The sequence below is a fragment of the Bubalus kerabau genome, chromosome 8 (assembly GCF_029407905.1).
Source record: "Bubalus kerabau isolate K-KA32 ecotype Philippines breed swamp buffalo chromosome 8, PCC_UOA_SB_1v2, whole genome shotgun sequence".
Classification (NCBI taxonomy): domain Eukaryota; kingdom Metazoa; phylum Chordata; class Mammalia; order Artiodactyla; family Bovidae; genus Bubalus; species Bubalus kerabau.
Genome location: NC_073631.1, coordinates 69,542,307 through 69,561,344, shown reverse-complemented (window position 1 = coordinate 69,561,344; position 19,038 = coordinate 69,542,307). Strand labels below are relative to the sequence as shown.

The 19,038-nt window shown below is 38.7% G+C and overlaps 1 protein-coding gene and 1 non-coding gene across 6 annotated transcripts in view; one reads left to right on the top strand and one right to left on the bottom strand.

Annotated features, from left to right (window-relative positions):
- Positions 1-19,038, top strand: part of PLEKHA8 (pleckstrin homology domain containing A8) — a 66,312-nt gene that overhangs the window by 35,246 nt on the left and 12,028 nt on the right. For 3 of the 5 annotated variants that reach the window (XM_055590485.1, XM_055590486.1, XM_055590487.1), the window contains 6 exons: positions 638-795; positions 3,057-3,216; positions 3,569-3,654; positions 7,421-7,479; positions 7,852-7,982; positions 8,631-8,701. In XM_055590485.1, the coding sequence (XP_055446460.1) occupies positions 638-795; positions 3,057-3,216; positions 3,569-3,654; positions 7,421-7,479; positions 7,852-7,982; positions 8,631-8,701 (665 nt within the window). Of the gene's footprint in view, positions 1-637; positions 796-3,056; positions 3,217-3,568; positions 3,655-7,420; positions 7,480-7,851; positions 7,983-8,630; positions 8,702-9,137; positions 9,175-11,782; positions 12,089-19,038 lie in introns of those variants that run through there. The other 2 variants (XR_008717919.1, XM_055590488.1) reach the window with 2 other exon arrangements.
- LOC129659749 (U2 spliceosomal RNA) lies at positions 6,235-6,425 on the bottom strand. Its single transcript, XR_008718223.1, has one exon. It is a non-coding gene; the product is annotated as a U2 spliceosomal RNA (small nuclear RNA).

The window sequence follows — 19,038 nt, the reverse complement described above, 5'->3', positions numbered from 1 at the left end:
ATCTGAGCCACCAGGGAAGCCCCCTAGAAGAAAGTGTCTTTGTTCTAATTTGGCTGAGTTCAGTTATTTATAAGGTGTTATGATTGTCCCTTAAACAGAATCAGCTATTTCACTTGCATGTTGAATAGCCTTTTCTGTTACCCTGAAGAGCAACAGAGTCTCAGGATGTATTGTGTCCTCCCAAGTTTTTTCTGTCTTCCTGGAACACAACTTGTGGCTTCTAGTCAGTTAATTGCTAGGCAAACAAATGGCAGTAGTCAGTGATTTGAGACCTGAGAATAGAAAAAACCTCCCAGGGAGAAGCTGAGGAAAGTGAGAGAAGTGTTAAATGTGGTACCTGTAGAAAAGTTGTTTGAAAACCAAAGAGCTGTCAGTGAATATTTCCTGTTGCTGGTGGGGAGCAGGAAGTTTGAGTAAGTTTAGGGTACATAAAGAGCCATTCAGCCTGGAGTCAGGCCTGCTCCAGTACAGGAGGGTGGGGTGAGAGATTTGGCTTGATTTCACAATTCTGTTTTTTAATCAGTGTTAAAAGAAATTGGTAATTGTGAACCCTTTCTTCCAACCCTCAGAATAAGATCATCTGTGCAGTGTATTTATAACCAAGTAATTGGACTTTTTTCCTTTTAAAAAATTTTAGGCAAATGGAGTTAAACAGTTGTGAAAATGGATCTTTAAATATGGAAATAAATGATGATGAAGAAATCCTAGTGAGAAACAAGAGCTCCTTATGTTTGAAACCTGCGGAGACAGATTGCAGCATATCAAGTGAGGAAAATACAGATGATAATATAACAGGTAAAAACAAAAAAGATGTGAACCAAACTATTGACTGAAAGAATCGTGGAGGTTTGATTCATTATCCATGATGTGATCCTTGTTAGGGATTGACCTCAAGACAGTGTGCCAGGTAGCTCCTGAGGCAGATGTTGGTTAGATAACACAGGTCACATGACACATTCTGCCATCCTGTCTGACCCCCATGTTGAGAAAGCAGAGTGAAGAGGGATTTTCCCACTTACTGTTCTTAGCTGTGATGTTCATGGGCTTCAGTGAGCTGTAGCTGTCTGTGCTGACTTGTAGAGAGCATGAGTGTTAGAGCCTTCTCAGAATTTCAGTCCTTTGAACATAGACTATAATGTGAAACTCAAGGGTCTGCAACATTATGGAAATTCAGCTTTCCATGCTCCTGATTTCTGATGAGGCTTGAGGATGACAGAATTCACCAGCCACCATCATATTTTCACCTGGCCTTTACTGTGTTCATCAAACCAAATTTCAAATTTAAGTAATAACCTGTAGTTGAAAATGCTGCCCTTTTGGATTTACTAATTTCATTGTCTCTAATCACTAAAACCAACTTCAGATCAGTCCATGACAACCGTCTTAGAGCTTTTAATTGTGTTATAAGTAAGTATTAAATAGTTTGAAAATAAAATTTTTTAGAAAGTTTTCTCCTCATCTCCTCTGGTGAGTAGGGGAAAGAAAAGATGCATCTTTATAGCTGTTAATCTGCACCTAGCAGTCCATACATCACCGAAGTCTTATCCCTTGAGTAAATAATAAAGACAGGAGAATTTCAGTTAAGACAGTACTCTGGTTTATCTGACTCAGTAACTTTCTTCTAGGAACCTGTCCTCAGGGAATAGTCGATCTAAGGACAGGGATCTGTGGACAGGGAAGACCTCTATGATGTTATGGTCACTTCTCCTGATTCGTGAAAGTTGTGTTCTATACAGTTACTGCAGACCCCGAACTAGCAAATATTGAACCGTTGCTCCTGGGGGAAACACATGGTGAGGTTCTTGAAAGCTTCCCAGGTGACACTAGTGGGAAAGAACCCATCTGCCAGTGCAGGAGACGTAAGAGGCACGGGCTTGATCCCTGGGTCAGGAAGATCCCCTGCAGGAGGACATGGCAACCCTCTCCAGTATTCTTGCCTGGAGAATCCCATGGACAGAGGAGCCTGGGGGGCTACAGTCTGTAGCATCTCAAAGAGTCAGACATGACTGAAATGACTCAGCACACACGCCAATGTATAAAATAGATAACTGAGAAAGCCCTACTGTATAGCACAAGGAATCTACTCAGTACTCTAATGGCCTATATGGGAAAAGAATCTAAAAAAGAATGGATATATGTATATATAACTGATTCACTTTGCTTGTATGCCTGAAACTATCACAACATTGTAAATCAACTATACTCCAATAAAAATTTTAAAAAGAAAGAAAATAAAAACATATCCCTCCTCCCAAAGGGAAAAAAAAGACACTGTGTTTATATTGTTGACTCATTAACATTGAACCCCCAGCATAGCGCTATAACTCATGCCTGAACAAAGCTTATTTTATATAAGCTTATATATTAAATAACATGTGTTTTTCCATAAGGCACATCACAGCCTTCTTATGCTTAGAACACTAGAAAGCACTACCCTTGGAGGTAATCAACAATGAACAAATCAACAATGAAATGCACACAAAATCAACAATGAAATGCACACAAATGCAAAAAACATGGCACTACATAAACACATCTGTGTACAGTATGAAAGGTTAGATAAGAAGGCAGTAGCACCTTGTTTAGCCTCAGCTGGGAACATGTGTGTGAGGTGACTCAATTTTTTTTTACCACTCTGCACATATCTAGAATGACTGCAAGAATGCCATAAGCATTGATTTTAGTATTACAAATAAACTTCAACAGGCAAGCAAATCTGCAAAGATAGAATACACTAATAATGAGGCTCAACTCTATTTACAATACTAAAATTTTAGAAACCACCTAAATGCCCTTCACATAAGCATTATGCAGTATTATATGATCATTAAAATCATGTTTTGAAATGTATTGAGTGATAATGAAAATAGTGAAAAGCAGCTGGATGACAATTTACATATATTTAAACCCAATTTTGTGTGTGATGTGTAATATTTCACTCACTGATTTTTCTTTCTTTACACTTTTCTGTGTTAGAAATGTTCAACAATGAATATGTATATATATTAAACTTTGTAATAAATAAAGGTTACTAATAGGTATCTTCTACTATATAGTCCAGGGTGAAATGATGAAGGAAGTTGGAGAGGAAAGCCTGGGAAATCATGACAGCAACTTGGCACAGCCTGAATTGTACTCCACAAGCAGCTCTCCAGAATCCCATTGGGAAGAAGACCAAGAAGTCATCCCAACTTTCTTTAGTACCATGAACACCAGGTATTCTCTACTCTTTCAAATCACTGACACTTGGATACCAGTCTTCCTCCAGAATAGAGATTGTGGTGTACCACATGTCTGCTTTATTGTTCAGCTTGTGTGAAGCAGTGGATAAGAAGGAATTGGATTGCAAGAATATATGCTGTCAATAAGTTTTAGCTTGCATTATCTTTGGAAAGTGATTTTATTAGACTGTGTTATAATAGGAAAACAATCACTGGGTCGTGTTTGTGAATAAGGCTAAATGATTTATTCGCAGAGGGGCAGCTGTTTTCATGACTACCTCTGAACTGCAGAGTATGCTAATGTTGTATTTTTAATCTTTCCTCCTTTGTATCACTAAATTGTTTAGCTTTAGTGACATTGAACTTCTGGAAGACAGTGGCATTCCCACAGAAGCATTCTTAGCATCATGTTATGCTGTGGTTCCAGTATTAGGTAAGATTGCTAGATTTGCCTTAAATTCATTAGTCTCTGGAATCTGTTTCAATGAAGTTATTTTGTAGTAAAAATACATGGAACTATGTGTACAGTTACATGACCCTTCTTATCTACCTCTTCATATCACCAGCCACATAGTTAAAACTGTGTGACCTTAAGCATCATCACATATTTCCATTTCATTTCTGATTATGATTAATAATGATCCCAGAGGTGTGTAATGAAAAAAGGGAATTCTGTTTTCTAGAAATCGTATTTAAGAGCAAAAGTGAAAGTATTAGTAGTTGAGGAATAGATATTCAGATCCACTGGTAGTATGAAAATGGACACGAATTTGAACAAACTCTGGGAGATAGTGGAGGACAGAGGAGCCTAGCATGCTGCAGTCCATGGGGTCCCAAAGAGTCAGACACAGCTTAGCAAGTGAACAACAATAGCAACACTATGAAAAACCATTTTACCACCTAAAACTTTTTTTTCAGATTAAAAACATTACATATATAACTTTAAGTTTAAATTCCATTGACTTTTTATAGAGCCAGTAATACCAGGAATTGCTACTGTGTTAAAGTTTGCTGTAGAATCCATTTAACTATGTATCTCTTTTTTAAGTCAAGGTTTATTTTGCATAGAACTTAACTGTTATGATTTAATGAGTTTTGACAAACACATCTACTGGTGTAATCCACTCCTCTGTCAAGACAGAATATGCTTTCATTATCCCAGAATGTCCCCTATTCCAGTCAGTCCCCAAACTGTAAGTGAGCCCAAGGCAACCGTACTGCTTTCTGTCACTGTGGATTAGTTTTGTGTGTTATAAGATTTCAAATAAGTGGACTCATGTTATGTACTCTTGCGGGACACTCTCGATGTAAAGTTTTCATATTTGTTGTTACGTTTATTAGTAACTCATTCCTTTTTATTGCTGAATAGTGTTCCATTAAGGGAGTATACCCCAGTTTGTTTATTCAGTCTTCTACTGATAGACATTTGGATAATTTCTTATTTGGGGCTTTGTTGCTGTGGTTTAGTCTCTTAAGTCATATCTGACTCTTTTATGACCCCAGGGACTGTGGCCTGCCAGGCTCCTCTGGCCATGGAATTTCCCAAGGCAGTAAAACTGGAGTGGGTTGCCATTTCCTTCTCCAGGGGATCTTTCTGATCCAGGGATCAAACCCATGTTTTCTGCACTGACAGGTGGATTCTTAACCACTGAGCCACCAGAGAAGCCCCTGTTTGGGCCTATTATAAGTGAAATTGCTCTTAATATTTTTGTGTCTGTGGGCACATGTTTTCATTTTTCTTAATAACTTAGAGTGAATTGCCGATTCATAGGGTTTATACCTCTAATTTCGTAGAGTGGTTGTGCCGTTGCACACTTCTGACAGCAATGTATGAGTCTTCTGGGTGCTTCGCATCCTCACTAGCACTTGATGGTGTCAGTATGTTTGGTTTTTGCCGTTCCTGTGAGTGTTCAGTGCTATCCTGTTGTGCCTTTAATTTTTATTTCCCCAATGACTAATGATGTTGAGCACTTTTTCATGTATCAACCATTATTGTCTCTTCCTTCGTGAAGTCTGTTCATATCTTTAATTTATTTTTAAAAGTTGGTTAGTTTTCTTATTGAGTTGAAAGAGTTCTTTGTGTGTTCTGAATATGTTTCATTGTAGGCATTCTCATTATGAATATTTCCCCCCAGACTGTGACTTGCTTGCTTCTTTTTTTAATGATTTCTTTTGAAGAGTGGAGTTTTTAATTTTCATTAAATCGATTTATTTTATTTCTTTTATAGTTAGTACTTGCAGTATCCTAAGAAATCTTTGCTTATCCCCAGAGTCATGAAAATACTCTTCGGTGTTGTCTTCTACACTCTTTATTTTTTGTGTTTACATCTGTGATCCATCTTGAAATTAGTTTTCTATGTGGTGTGAGGTAAGGGTTGAGATTCCTTTTTTTCTTTTCCTTTACCTTGTTGTTCAAGAACCATTTTTTTGTTGTTGTTGTAAAATCATCTTTTCCCTTTTATGTTACTTGGCAGTTTTTTGAAAATCAGTTGACCCCATAAGTGTGGATCTGTTTCTGGACTCTTCTGTTTCAATAATCTGTTTTTCGTTACCCTAGAATTACAGTATCTTAATTACTGTGCCTCAGTTGTAAGGCTTGAAATCAGATAATGTAAATCATCTTCTTCAAGATGTTTGGCAATTCTAGGTCCTTTGAATGTCCATATGAATTTTAGCTTTTCAGTTTCTATTAAAAAGTCTGTTGGGATTCAGTTGAATCTGTAACCAGTTACTAGGAAATTGATACCTCAAACAACACTGAGTCTTCAATGAACGTGTCTTCTATAAATGTGCCGTATCTATTTACTTAAGTCTTTATTTTTCACAGCAATGTTTTGTATAGTGTAAAGGTCTTACACGTCTTTTGAAGCCACCTAACTAGCTCAGTCAGTAGGGCATGAGACTCTTACACATCTTTTGTTATGAATAGATTTAAAAAGTTTTATGTTTCTTTATGCTATCAGGAGAAGTATATCATTTTCTTTTTTTTTTTTTTTTTTTTTTTTCCCCCCGTAGGGGGTGCACCGTTCCTGGAAGTACTGCAATACCAGGTCGATGCGTGGAGTGGACGGAGCAAGCTCCTATTCCAACTCCCTGCTCCAAAAATCCATTTAATATATTGTCCTCGGATAGAGGACGTATCAGATATTAAACTGATAAGAACAGATACTACACTTGATCTTAGCCAAAAGGCCGAGAAGCGATTATATCATTTTCTAATTGTTCATTAATAGCATACAGATATAGCTGAGTTGTATATTGAGTAGTATTTTTATAATCATGAATGAGTTAGTTTTACAAAATGTATTTTCTGTATTTTTTGAAATTATCATTTTTTCCTGTAGTTAATGTAATAAATTACATTGTTTGGATGAATTTAAGCTTGCTATCTTGCTGTTTCTACCATCTTGGCTACTTATTTTGTATTTGTCTCATATATTTTTCCTTGTGTACTCCTTTCTTGATTTCTAGCCAATTAGTCAGTTGTTTTTTCATATTCTATTTTACTTCCTCTTTTAGCTTTTTTAGCTACCTTTGTTCCTGCCTTTCTTTTGGATGAGTCAAGTATTTTAGAATTTTATTACATTTTGTCTTTTTAGCTGTACTCTTTGTGTTATTTTTTTTCTTTTAATTTGCTCTTCCAACAAAAATATTTAAGCTACTATATATAATTTAAAATTTTCTAGCAGGCATATTAAATTTGTAAAGCAAAACAGATAAAGCTAATTTTAATAATGTATTTTATCTAACTTGATATATACAATGTATCATCTGAACTTGGACTCAGTATAGAAGAATCATTAATGAGCCCTTTTTTTTTTTATTTTGATACTAAGTCTTTGAAGTCTGATACATTTATACTTACTGCACATTTCAGTTTGGAATAGGTACATTGATTGCCAGGTGCTCAATAGCCACATATCTGCTGGCTACCATATTGGACAGTGCAGCCCTAAGGATTACAATATACATTCTCAACTTACAAGATTATCCTCACGGGCCCGTAAGGCCTCATTGTATTTACTCACTTAAGAGCAGTATAGTAGAAAAAAGTAATGACAGTGTCCCAAAAATCTTTGAAGCTTATGTTTAGAAAATGATTTAAAAGCAAAAAATGAAAGTTGGGGTGTTATCCATTAAGTTTATTTTCCACTTGAAAAAATACCTTTTTCAGTGATATTCTCAATTTTTTCTTCTAGACAAACTTGGCCCTACTGTGTTTGCTCCTGTTAAGATGGATCTAGTTGGAAATATTAAAGTGAGTATACTAGCTTGTCTCTGAAGACTTTATTTGGAGGGAGTAGTTGCATGAAATTGTATTCAAAAACAAATGGTTGTTGAGTTTATACTCAGGTCGAAAAGCATAGGCCAGCTATAAGAGCCTTTCTCACAGGAAAAAAAAATTCTTTAAAAACAGTACCTTAAAACCCTCAAACTAACTATTTAAATCTGGGTTAAACCCAATAAGAATTCTCAAACAAATGAAACAGATTACTTGGAAAACATAAAGAAGAAGGTAATAGAGGCTTAATTTATTTTAATTTCTTAGAGGCCTGCTTAACAAACTTCAGTAAACAGACTTGCTTGATAGCTTTAGCACTTTTAACTTATGTCTCTGCTTTTCCTGCAGAAAGTAAACCAGAAGTATATCACCAACAAAGAAGAGTTTACCACACTCCAGAAGATTGTGCTACACGAAGTGGAGGCCGATGTAGCCCAGGTTAGGAACTCAGCTACGGAAGCCCTCCTGTGGCTGAAGAGGTGAGGTGGCCGGGGTGGGGCAGCAGGTGAAATCTAGTCAAGTTGAAATGTTACCTGCAATAAAATTGTTAGGTGAAGGAGGCTACTTCTAAGTGAAGGCTGTAATGCAGTTGTACAGAAGGCCTGATGAATAGAACACCAACTTTTTTTTTTTGCCTCTGTCTTGATAGTGATAAAACATTGTTCATATTAATAGAATATATAAGATAGGAATCATAAAGGACAGTAAAGCTGATTCATTTGTCTTTAAGTCAGTGGATCACAAACTGTAGCAGCATCAGAATCACCTGGAGAGCTTATTGAAAAAAACAGAGATTGCCCCACTCAAAACCCACAGTTTCTGATTCAGCAAGTCTGGAGTGGGGCCCTGAAATGTGCATTACTGGCTAGTTTCCAGGTGATGCTGAAGCTGCTGGTCTTGGGACCACATTTTGAAAACCACTGTTTAGGTATTTCAGATAAGAATGATCTAGAGCAAGCTAAAGGGAAATTACAGGGAAGAAACAGAAAGGACAGCCATGTGACTTGATCTGTTTATTGCTGTGCCCAAGATACTGTTGAAAAAGAAGCTTATGTCTGCCATTTTTTCATACCCATTCAATATAAGTGACCTTTGGAAATATTGTTTCCTCCTCTTTTTTGTTTTAGAGGTCTCAAATTTTTGAAAGGATTTTTGACTGAAGTGAAAAATGGAGAAAAGGACATCCAGACAGCCCTGAGTAAGTGTTCTTTACATTTTGATTGATTAACTGAACTGGATGTGGAATGGAGACCCCTGGAGGAGGAGACAGGGTGTGCTTTTCAAGATTTGGTTTTGTTTCTTTTCTATTTCATTATTATTGTTTCTTATGTGCTTTGTTAAAAAAGAACCCATGAGATGGTGACCTGCTAATTTACATCTAATTTATTAAAAATCAGTTTATCTTAAAGAAGAGCTAAATTAATAGAGAGCCATCTTTTAATAGGAAAACCTAATATTTTAAAGAAGTCAGTTCTTCTTAAATAAATCCTTATGTGTCATGAGCCCTACATAATTTTCCCAGGCTTTCCTGCTTGGAAACTTGCTGATGTGCCATGAAACAATATAAAGCTGATATTTCTGTAACGTATAAAAAATTTATATAACTTAATCCTAACATCAGTCTGTTTTTACAGGTCAGGTTATAGAAATTCTGAAAGATTAAAAGACTTGGTAAGACCAGAAGGGATCTGGAGCAGGGTCACTTTGGGGTTGCTGTCTCCAGGGTCTTCAGTTTTCCCACAAAAGGTCTTCTCCACCATCCCTGAGCTACCTGCATTTTGGGGCTTCTCATTCATCCTTGAATTTCAAAGACAGTATCAATTATATTGTCCACTGTGTGTCCTGATTTCAGTACTAAAAGTATATTCACCATGACAATTAGGACCCCCTAACCAGTATCTATCAAATTTTATGACTTTGTGGGGTGATAAAGATCATGGACTTTCTGGATAGTGTTGTGCCCTCAGGCAATTTACTTTTCTATGCCTCAGCTTCCTCATCTATAAAATGGGAATGATGATTTGATTTCCCTAATAAGATTATTGTAAAGATTAAGTAGGTTTATGCATATGAAAAGATTAGAAATTTGGCATATAGTAAGCATTTGAAAGTGAAAGTGAAGTCTCTCAGTCCTGTCCGACTCTTTGCGACCCCGTGGACTGTAGCCTACCAGGCTCCTCCGTCCATGGGATTTTCTAGGCAAGAATACTGGAGTGGGCTGCCATTTTCTTCTTCAGGGGATCTTCCCAACCCAGGGATCGAACCTGGGTCTCCAGCATTGCAGACAGGTGCTTTACCATCTGAGCCACCAGGGAAGCCCAGTAAGCACTTACAGAGGTTAACTCTGTTGCTGTTTATATTCTCATCATCATGATATATGCACAGTTAATAACCTACCAGAAAATGGGGCTTATTTGTCCCAAATCAGAAATGGAAAGTTTACAAAGCTCAGTTGCTAAGCCCTAAATTTCCCTCCAGACTGACTTCTTAGTATGGAAATTTCACACTGGAAGGAAGATGCCACCACCTCCACCTGCAAGAAAATGCAGATGATACGGGGTTCAGCACTGGGTGCCTGGTGGTGCACTCTGCTTGTCACAGGATGCTACTGCTTTGTGATTGTTGGCTGTGAGGGGCAGTGCGGGATGCTGATCTCATTACCCCTCTGCTGGAGCTAGGATAGAGGAGAACCCAGCTGCTTACCTTGGAGGTCGAGAGGAAGTTGAAGATACACCATTTCTGCCTTGCCCCATCCCTGTTTTTCCCCTACCTTTTACTTTATTTGGAGACTGAGCCCAGAGATGTTGACTTCGTGAAGAGAGAGGAGACTTGAAGGGTAAATGCTGCTTCAAAGCCGAAATAATCACAGCCAGTCTCAACTTTTCCTTCTTTCTCTTCCCTGCTGGATTACTTTTAGTGCAAAGGAAAGGGGGACTATAAACTTGGAGATTTTCATCCTGATGCTTAGGATTATTTCAGAGGTTTTCATGATTTAAATCATCTTTGCTTACAGGGATTCCTAGTTTCCTGCTGCTGTTCAACGTGGAGGGAGAAAACTCCCCTAACCGCCCCCTCCCTTCTGAACACAGACACAACAAGCTTTGTACAAACAAATAGAGCTTTATAAGAAATGTTACACATTAACTACTCAGAACCAATAGGCTCCTTGATGCATATTTCTTCTAGACTAATGGCTTCTTTTTTTTTCATTTTGAAATAATAGCCCTTATAAGTAGAACCTTTGTCTAAAATGAGGTGGTTTGGGTATATAGGTTAAAGAGTGGGTATGTGTAATTTATATGACATATATAAGCACATTAGTGTACATTTTTTCATTCTAAAATTGAATTTGAGTTATTGTAATAACAGCTACCATTTATAGAGCACTCAGTGTTGGCATGACACAAGGTTCTCTATAAACATCTTATTTAATCTGAGTACTCCCCTTTTACAGTGATAAACTAAACTTTGGAGAAGATAAGTACTTTCCCTAGGGTCTCAGGTCCAGATCAGTGGATCTCAGAATGGTCCAAGGACAGCAGCATCTGAAAACTTATTAGAATTGCAGACTACTGGGTCCCACCTGACATCTGCTGACTCAGAAACTCCTGAGATGGGACCCAACAGTGCGTGTGATCCCAAGTCATTTAAGTGATTCTAATCCATGCTACAATTTGAAACCCATTCATCCAGAGCTGGAATGTTGAAGCTTACTTGTTGCTAGGCTACATTTGGTTATTTGGGAATTTTTACTGCCTCTAAATGATTATTAAATAAGCAGGAGTAAAAGTACTGAAATTAGTTACCCATAGTATCAGTTAATTTTGCCTCCTTTTCATGATAATGGACTGGTTATCCAATGCCTGAACATTTTTCCTTACCTAGGAACAGCAGGACAATTAGTGGGGATAAATTAAGGATAAACCTTGATGACACTCCCAAATTTGAAATCCATTGCTTGAGACAGGTTTTGAGGTAAATGCTCATAAAACTTGCATAGTCTTAATGGCTTATAATATGTAAAAGTTGGAAATGACAAAATGAAAGTAGTGACGTCTATTAACTTTCTGGAAAATGCATGTATAGTCATTGTATTGCTGCAGTTCTATGACCTAGAATGAGTTTTCAGCATCTGGAAGGAGGCCATCAGTTTTACACTGCCTCCTTTTGCATTTGAGCCATCTCTTGGATCCCCCATAATGATGATCAGAGTGGAATGTTTTGGGTGGTCTCATGCCAAGAGCTGTTCTGAACTTCAGTGTCCTCTGATATTTTCTAGAGATCATTCTAAGGAAAGAGTTGGGTACACAAAGCAAATGTGTTTAATGATCCACCTTGTAGCTGAGCCCCTCCATTCACAGATGCCACATCAAAAAGAGGCTTCAGAAAGCATCCTTGTAAGTGAAAGGAAGAAAAGTTGCTCTGCCATTTCATGCACCATTGTACTAAATGTTATATGCTCTGCACTACTCCCTCAGCAGGATAGCATATTGCCACATCCCTCACCTCCGAATGATTTCATAAATGTCAGATAAACATTAACCTAACCAAGATCTCTAGCACAGAATAGGAAAAAAAAATTAAAGGATACTCAGTTATACAGTTAATATAAAAGGCTTTCACAAATAAGGAGAGCTATACAAGAGAGAGAAAATCAGAACTTGTAATTAGATATTTGACATCAAATCGTAACTTGTTCTAACTGTTCTGAAAGTATGGGACATGTGAATGAAGTCATGCCATCTTCAGAACTATTCACAGCATGTGCTCTAATGGCAGAACTGGCTTACAGTACAAGTTTTCATCTCCATGGTGCCTGAAGGTAACAAAGGAAATCTTTGGGTACTTGTTTCATCTCTGTCAACTGGTTATTGAGTTAGCTTTTCTCCACACTATTCATTTTGCCTGAAACTTAGTCACTGTAAAGAATTTGGGGGTTTTCCTAGTAGTAGGTCTTTTGGTGTGTGTGCTCAATTGCGTTCAACTCTTTGCGACCCTGTGGCCTGTAGCCAGCCAGGCTCCTCTGTCCCTGGAATTTTCTAGGTGAGAATACTGGAGCAGGTTGCCATTTCCTACTCCAGGATGTCTTTCCAACCCAGGGATCGAACCATGACTCCTATGTCTTCTGCTTGGCAAGCGGATTCTTTACTGCTGTGCCACCTGGAAAGCCCATTTAAATTATATCGAATATTTATCATTTGGCCAAATATATAAACACAATTCCACCTACTACCTCATGACCCCATTACTTCCAGAGAAGATCTTCATCCAGAATTTGTAGTTTATTATTATATAATAAATGTTTTTATACATTTACTATATATTTATGTATCCATAAACAGTATCTATAATGCATGTTTTAAACTCACATACATGGTGTCACATTATACACACTATTCCTTTTTCACTCGGTATATTCAGATTTATTTACTGCTTATTCACTTTCAAAACTTTCTTCGTTCATGATTCTTGTCTGAGGACTTCCTGATTTAGCTCATTTGCAGAACTGAGATAATTCATGTTTCCTAAGCTCAGTGAATGATTGCTTTCACGCTTCCTGCCTTTACTTGTCTGCTTCTCAAGCTCTATCTTAAAATTTGGATTTGTATTTCTCCTTTGTCCTCTGTACAACCCAAAGTAATTTTGTAAGTCCTTACTAGTTATAGATAAATAAACACTCTCATGCATTCTGTTTCTGGACAGAATAGCTGTCCATCAGCAGTAATGGAAAGGTTGTTGGTACTCAGATGCTGTAATAGGTTGAGGCATCATTTCTAAATACTTCGTAGAAAGGTTTTGACTAACCATTAAAAAAAATCAGATCAGTGTTGTTTCCATAAATAGAATAAGGTTCCGATTTTTTTCAAGATATGGCTGGGAAAAGGCACATTTTTCATTTTCATTATTTTGTTTTATCACAAAAAATAAACATCAGTTTTGTCAGAATGCTTTAATGTGACAGGAATGCCCTAAGTTCTCATTGCTTTTAGTTTTGTGACCTTGGGCAGGTAACTATCCCTCTGGGTCTTCTGTTTTTTTCATCCATAAAAAAAAAAGAATTGGGCAAGGTGATTGTCAGTGAGTGCTTCCTACTCAGAAATTTTGATTCGGTTTCTAAGGAACTGACACATTTAAAAGAACTGGAAGAAGGGAATCATTTATGTCTTTCAGAGGCCAAAAATACTTGAAGATTATAGAACATGCATTATGATAATGAATGGGTAGTTCAGTGAAGATTAATGCATTTCATTTTCTAATCTTCTCTAGGTAACCAAAATAGGTCAGGCTTATAGACTTCATCCTAATTTAATGCATCCTCACGTGGCAGGGATATGTGCAGCCCTAGAAGTCACCTAAGGACTTTGGTCAAGTCTTTTTCTTTTATGAGTTTTATTTGTTGGTTTTCAGTTGCAGAAGTGGTCTTCCTAGGCCTGTTTTCAGGACCCAGCTGAAATTCTCTGCTTCCCTCTTCTCCTGTTAGACTGCCTGGCCAGTGTTTTGCCCAGTGGAACTCTTCTCTTGGCAAGATGCAGGCACAGCAAAGAACAGCTGCCTCCTCTAGAAGGACCAGGTGGGATACAGAGAGAGTGCTGCTGGAGAAGCTCTCTCTTCCTTAGACCAGGCTGCCCCTCTTACTTGGACTCACCACATCCTTGTTTTCTTGCTTTCCCATAGAAGGGGCCGTGAAGAAAGGTTTCTGGGCCTTTTTGAGTAGTTGCCTTCACTGGCAAAGGGTGGGAAAGGTATAAAGCCCCTGAGTTGGAGAAGTACTGAATCCAGAGCCCTTGTAAACAAGCAGTGGCTGCCAGGTGAGCTCTGGAGCTGAAGGCTCAAAGGCCAGGACAGGAGGCACCTGTGTTTGCTACATACTGTAAAGAAATGTGAGTTTCTTTTTACTTCCCCACCACAATTCCAAATTAGAATGATCGTGACTATTAGTAGAAGAAAGTAATACTATCTGTATAGGAAAGAAGACTTAAAAGAATATACCTCTAGAATGCCCTATGTGGTTATCTCTGGGAGGCATGATTATATATCTCTTTAGTTCTTCCCTTTTTACATTTTCCATATTTTTAACAATGAACACATTATTTTTGAAATCAGAAAAAAAAAAAAGGTAGTAAGTTTTATACCTTTTTAAACTACTACTGTGCCTCAGATGGGAAGTTCAGAACCCTTGACATGGCATTAAAAGTTCCTCCCAGTTTGGTCCCATCCTCAGTATCTGCAGCCCTAGTGAATGGTTCTCCCTTCCTGCCACCATCTCCATGTAGCTTCCTCCATCTGCAACTCCAGCCACCACCCTCCTCTCTGCCCTAGCCAGCCTTTGAGAGTCCTCTGGAGAATTCTCTCTGTCCATATGCTCCCAGGCTGGATTCACCGCTCTCCTTTCCTGTAGTACTAGATACAGATGTCTGTTACAGCAGTTGGCAGTTTACATAATAATGATTTGTTAAACGCCGGTTCTCTTAAAAGCCCATGAACTTCCTGAGGATAGGGGACTGAGTTTAAATCTCCCGGAGATCCATGCTGCCTTGCACAGTAAAGGGCATGCGATAGGCGCACACTAAGTTCTTATTGATGGAGCAGCTGTTCCGTTGTGACTGTCCGTGAGCAGATTGTAATGGCACTGAAATTATCTACTAATTTCTAATGGTATTTAATACCTTACATTGATGAGGAGCACAAGAAATACAGTTTTCCCACTATACCTCTGTGACTCACCTCTGGATGTTTTCCATGGACCTGTACACTATCTTACCAGTTCAGATGGCTCCGTAGATGGTTGGAAAGTTGATTTTCTTGCTGATTTACCCCAGAGGCTGTGCCTAGTATTTCCTGCCCATCTGCACCTGTACGCTTTGTCCGCTAACAGCCCTTTCTTCACTAAGGTCTTATGTACCATCTAAAATGTCTCTGATAACATCTGTCCCCTTAGAGAATCAGATAGGGGACTTACATTGAAGTGTGACTTACATTGAAGACTTGTATCTTTGACAATGCCCTAGCCTACTCAGACTCTTCTCCTAAGAAAAAAATTGAATTAACTCTTGATTTCTCCTTTAGGCTCTCTCTAAGAGCTCTTTCTACACTTGAATTTACTGATTTTTTATCATTTCTGCTTTAGCTTTGCAATACTGGATGCTGGCATTTCAACCCATTCCTTAAACTTTAGATAGCCAGGGAAATCTGCTGTTAGAATTCAAATGTACAGTCTTATTTCATAGAAAATATAATGTATTTTATGCAATCTTGAATTGTGTAAAATTGTAGTAAGGTATGCCAAAATCCCTTTTGAATGAATGAAAAGGGAACATAAAGATGGGCACAGTAAAGGACAGAAATGGTATGGACGTAACAGAAGCAGAAGATATTATGAAAAGGTGGCAAGAATACACAGAAGAACTGTACAAAAAAGATCTTAATGACCCAGATAACCACAATGGTGTGGTCACTCACCTAGAGCCAGACACCCTGGAGTCCGAAATCAAGTGGACCTTAGGAAGCATCACTATGAACAAAGCTTGTGGAGGTGATGGAATTCCAGCTGAGCTATTTCAAGTCCTAAAAGATGATGCTGTGAAAGTGCTGCAGTCAGTATGACAGAAAATTTGGAAAGCTCAGCAGTGGCCACAGGACTGGAAAAGGTCAGTTTTCATTCCAATCCCAAAGAAAGGCAATGCCAAACAATGCTCAAACTACCTTACAATTGCACTCATCTCACACGCCAGTAAAGCGATGCTCAAAATTCTCCAAGCCAGACTTCAGCAGTACGTGAACCAAGAACTTCCAGATGTTCAAGCTGGATTTAGAAAAGGCAGAGCAACCAGAGGTCAAATTGCCAACATCTGTAGTATCATTGAAAAAGCAAGAGTTCCAGAAATACATATGCTTCTACTTTATTGACTACGCTAAAGGTTTTGACTGTGGATCACAACAAACTGGAAAATTCAAGAGATGGGAATACCAGACCATCTGACCTGTCTCCTGAGAAATCTGCATGCAGGTCAAGAAGCAACAGTTAGATCCAGACATAGAACAACAGGCTGGTTCCAAATTGAGAAAGGAGTACGTCAAGGCTGTCACCCTGCTTATTTAACGTATATGCAGAGTACATCATGTGAAATGCTAGGTTGGATGAAGCACAAGCTGGAATCAAGATTACCAGGAGAAATATCAATAACCTCAAATATGCAGATGACACCACCCTTATGGCAGAAAGCAAAGAGGGACTGAAGAACCTCTTGATGAAAGTGAAAGAGGAGAGTGAAAAAGTTGGCTTAAAGCTCAACATTCAAAAACAAAGATTGTGGCATCCGGTCCCATCACTTCATAGCAAATAGATGGGTAACCAGTGGAAATAGTTCAGTTTAGTTCAGTGGCTCAGTCGTGTCCAACTCTTTGCGACCCCATGGACTGCAGCACGCCAGGCCTCCCTGCCCATCACCAACTCCTGGAGTTTACCCAAACTCATGTCCATTGAGTCGGTGATGCCATCCAGTCATCTCATCCTCTTTTATCCCCTTCACCTCCTGCCCTCAATCTTTCCCAGCATTGGGGTCTTTTCCAATGAGTCAGCTCTTCACATCAGGTAGCCAAAGTATTGGAGTTTCAGCTTCAACATCAGTCCTTCCAGTGAACACCCAGGACTGATCTCCTTTAGGATGGACTGGTTGGATCTCCTTGCAGTCCAAGGGACTCTCAAGAGTCTTCTCCAACACCACAATTCAAAAGCATCAATTTTTCGGTGCTCAGTTTTCTTTACAGTCCAACTCTCACATCCATACATGACTATTGGAAAAACCATAGCCTTGACTAGACAGACCTTTGTTGGCAAAGTAATGTCTCTGCTTTTTAATATGCTGTCTGGATTGGTCATAACTTTGCTTCCAAGGAGTTAAGTGTCTTTTAATTTCATGGCTGTGGTCACCATCTGCAGTGATTTTGGAGCCCCCCAAAATAAAGTCAGCCACTTTCCACTGTTTCCCCATCTATTCGCCATGAAGTGATAGGACTGGATGCCATGATCTTAGTTTTCTGAATGTTGAGCTTTAAGCCAAATTTTTCGCTTTCCTCTTTCACTCTCATCAAGCGGCTCTTTAGTTCTTCGCTTTCTCCCATAAGGGTGGTGTCATCTGCATATCTGAGGTTATTGATATTTCTCCTGGTGATCTTGATTCCAGCTTGTGCTTCATCCAGCCCAGCATTTCTCATGATGTACTTACTCTGCATATAAGGTAAATAAGCAGGGTGGCAATATACAGCCTTGACATACTGTTTGTTCAGTTTTAACTGTTGCTTCTTGACCTGCATATAGGTTTCTCAAGAGGCAAGTCAGGTGATGTGATATGCCCATCTCTTTCAGAATTTTCCACAGTTTATTGTGATCTACACAGTCAAAGGCTTTGGCATAGTCAATAAAGCAGAAATAGATGGAAATAGTGGCAGACTTTATTTTCTTGGGGTCCAAAATCACTGCAGATGGTGACTATAGCCATGAAATTAAAAGACCCTTGCTCCTTGAAATAAAAGCTATGACCAACCTAGACAGTGTATTGAAAAGCAGAGACATTACTTTGCTGACAAAGCTTCATCTAGTCAAAGCTATGAGTTTTCCAGTAGTCATGTATGGATATGAGAGTTAGACTATAAAGAAAGCTAAGCACTGAAGAATTGATGTGTTTAAACTGTGGTGTTGGAGGAGACTCTTGAGAGTCCCTTGGACTGGAAGGAGATCCAACCAGTCCATCCTAAAGGAAATCAGTCCTGAATATTCATTGGAAGGACTGATCCTGAAGCTGAAACTCCAATACTTTGGCCACCTGATGTGGAGAACTGACCTACTGGAAAAGACCCTGATGCTGGGAAAGATTGAAGGCAGGAGGAGAAGGGGACGACAGAGAATCAGATGGTTGGATGGCATCACCGACTTGATGGACGTGAGTTTGAGCAAGCTCCAGGAGTTGGTGATGGACAGGGAAGCCTGGCATGCTGCAGTCCATGGGATTGCAAAGAGTCGGACATGAATGAGAGATTGAACTGAACTGATCCTAAAAGTATTAATGAAGCCTCACCCAAATTTTAATAATAAACATTGACAAGAATTACATCATTTCAAAGCTAGAGGGCTCAAATTAATTGTAAACTGTGTTTAAGCTTGCAGCCGTGCGGCCTGGCTGTGTTGCTCAGTAAAATGCAGATACCTGATGTCATTCGGCAGTTCTGTGAGCCACACTGTGTTTTGCTGCATAGGAACTTGTGGTTGTGGTCTTGGTGTCTAGGTCTTTTTTGTTGTTGTTGTCATTATTTTAACCTCTGCTCTTGTTACAATTTAAAATGTCTTTGTATCCTATTATAGTGTCACCCAAGCATTGATTAAATGGCGGTGGTGCTTGTACTAGTGCTGAAACTAGCCCATGAAAACAAACAAGTTTGGAATAAAATGTAGATGTGGTAAGACATGATAAAGAAGGTCAAACAGCCCCCATGATATTCTGCGCTATAATTTAGGAATGTGAGGACTCTGTAGGCCAC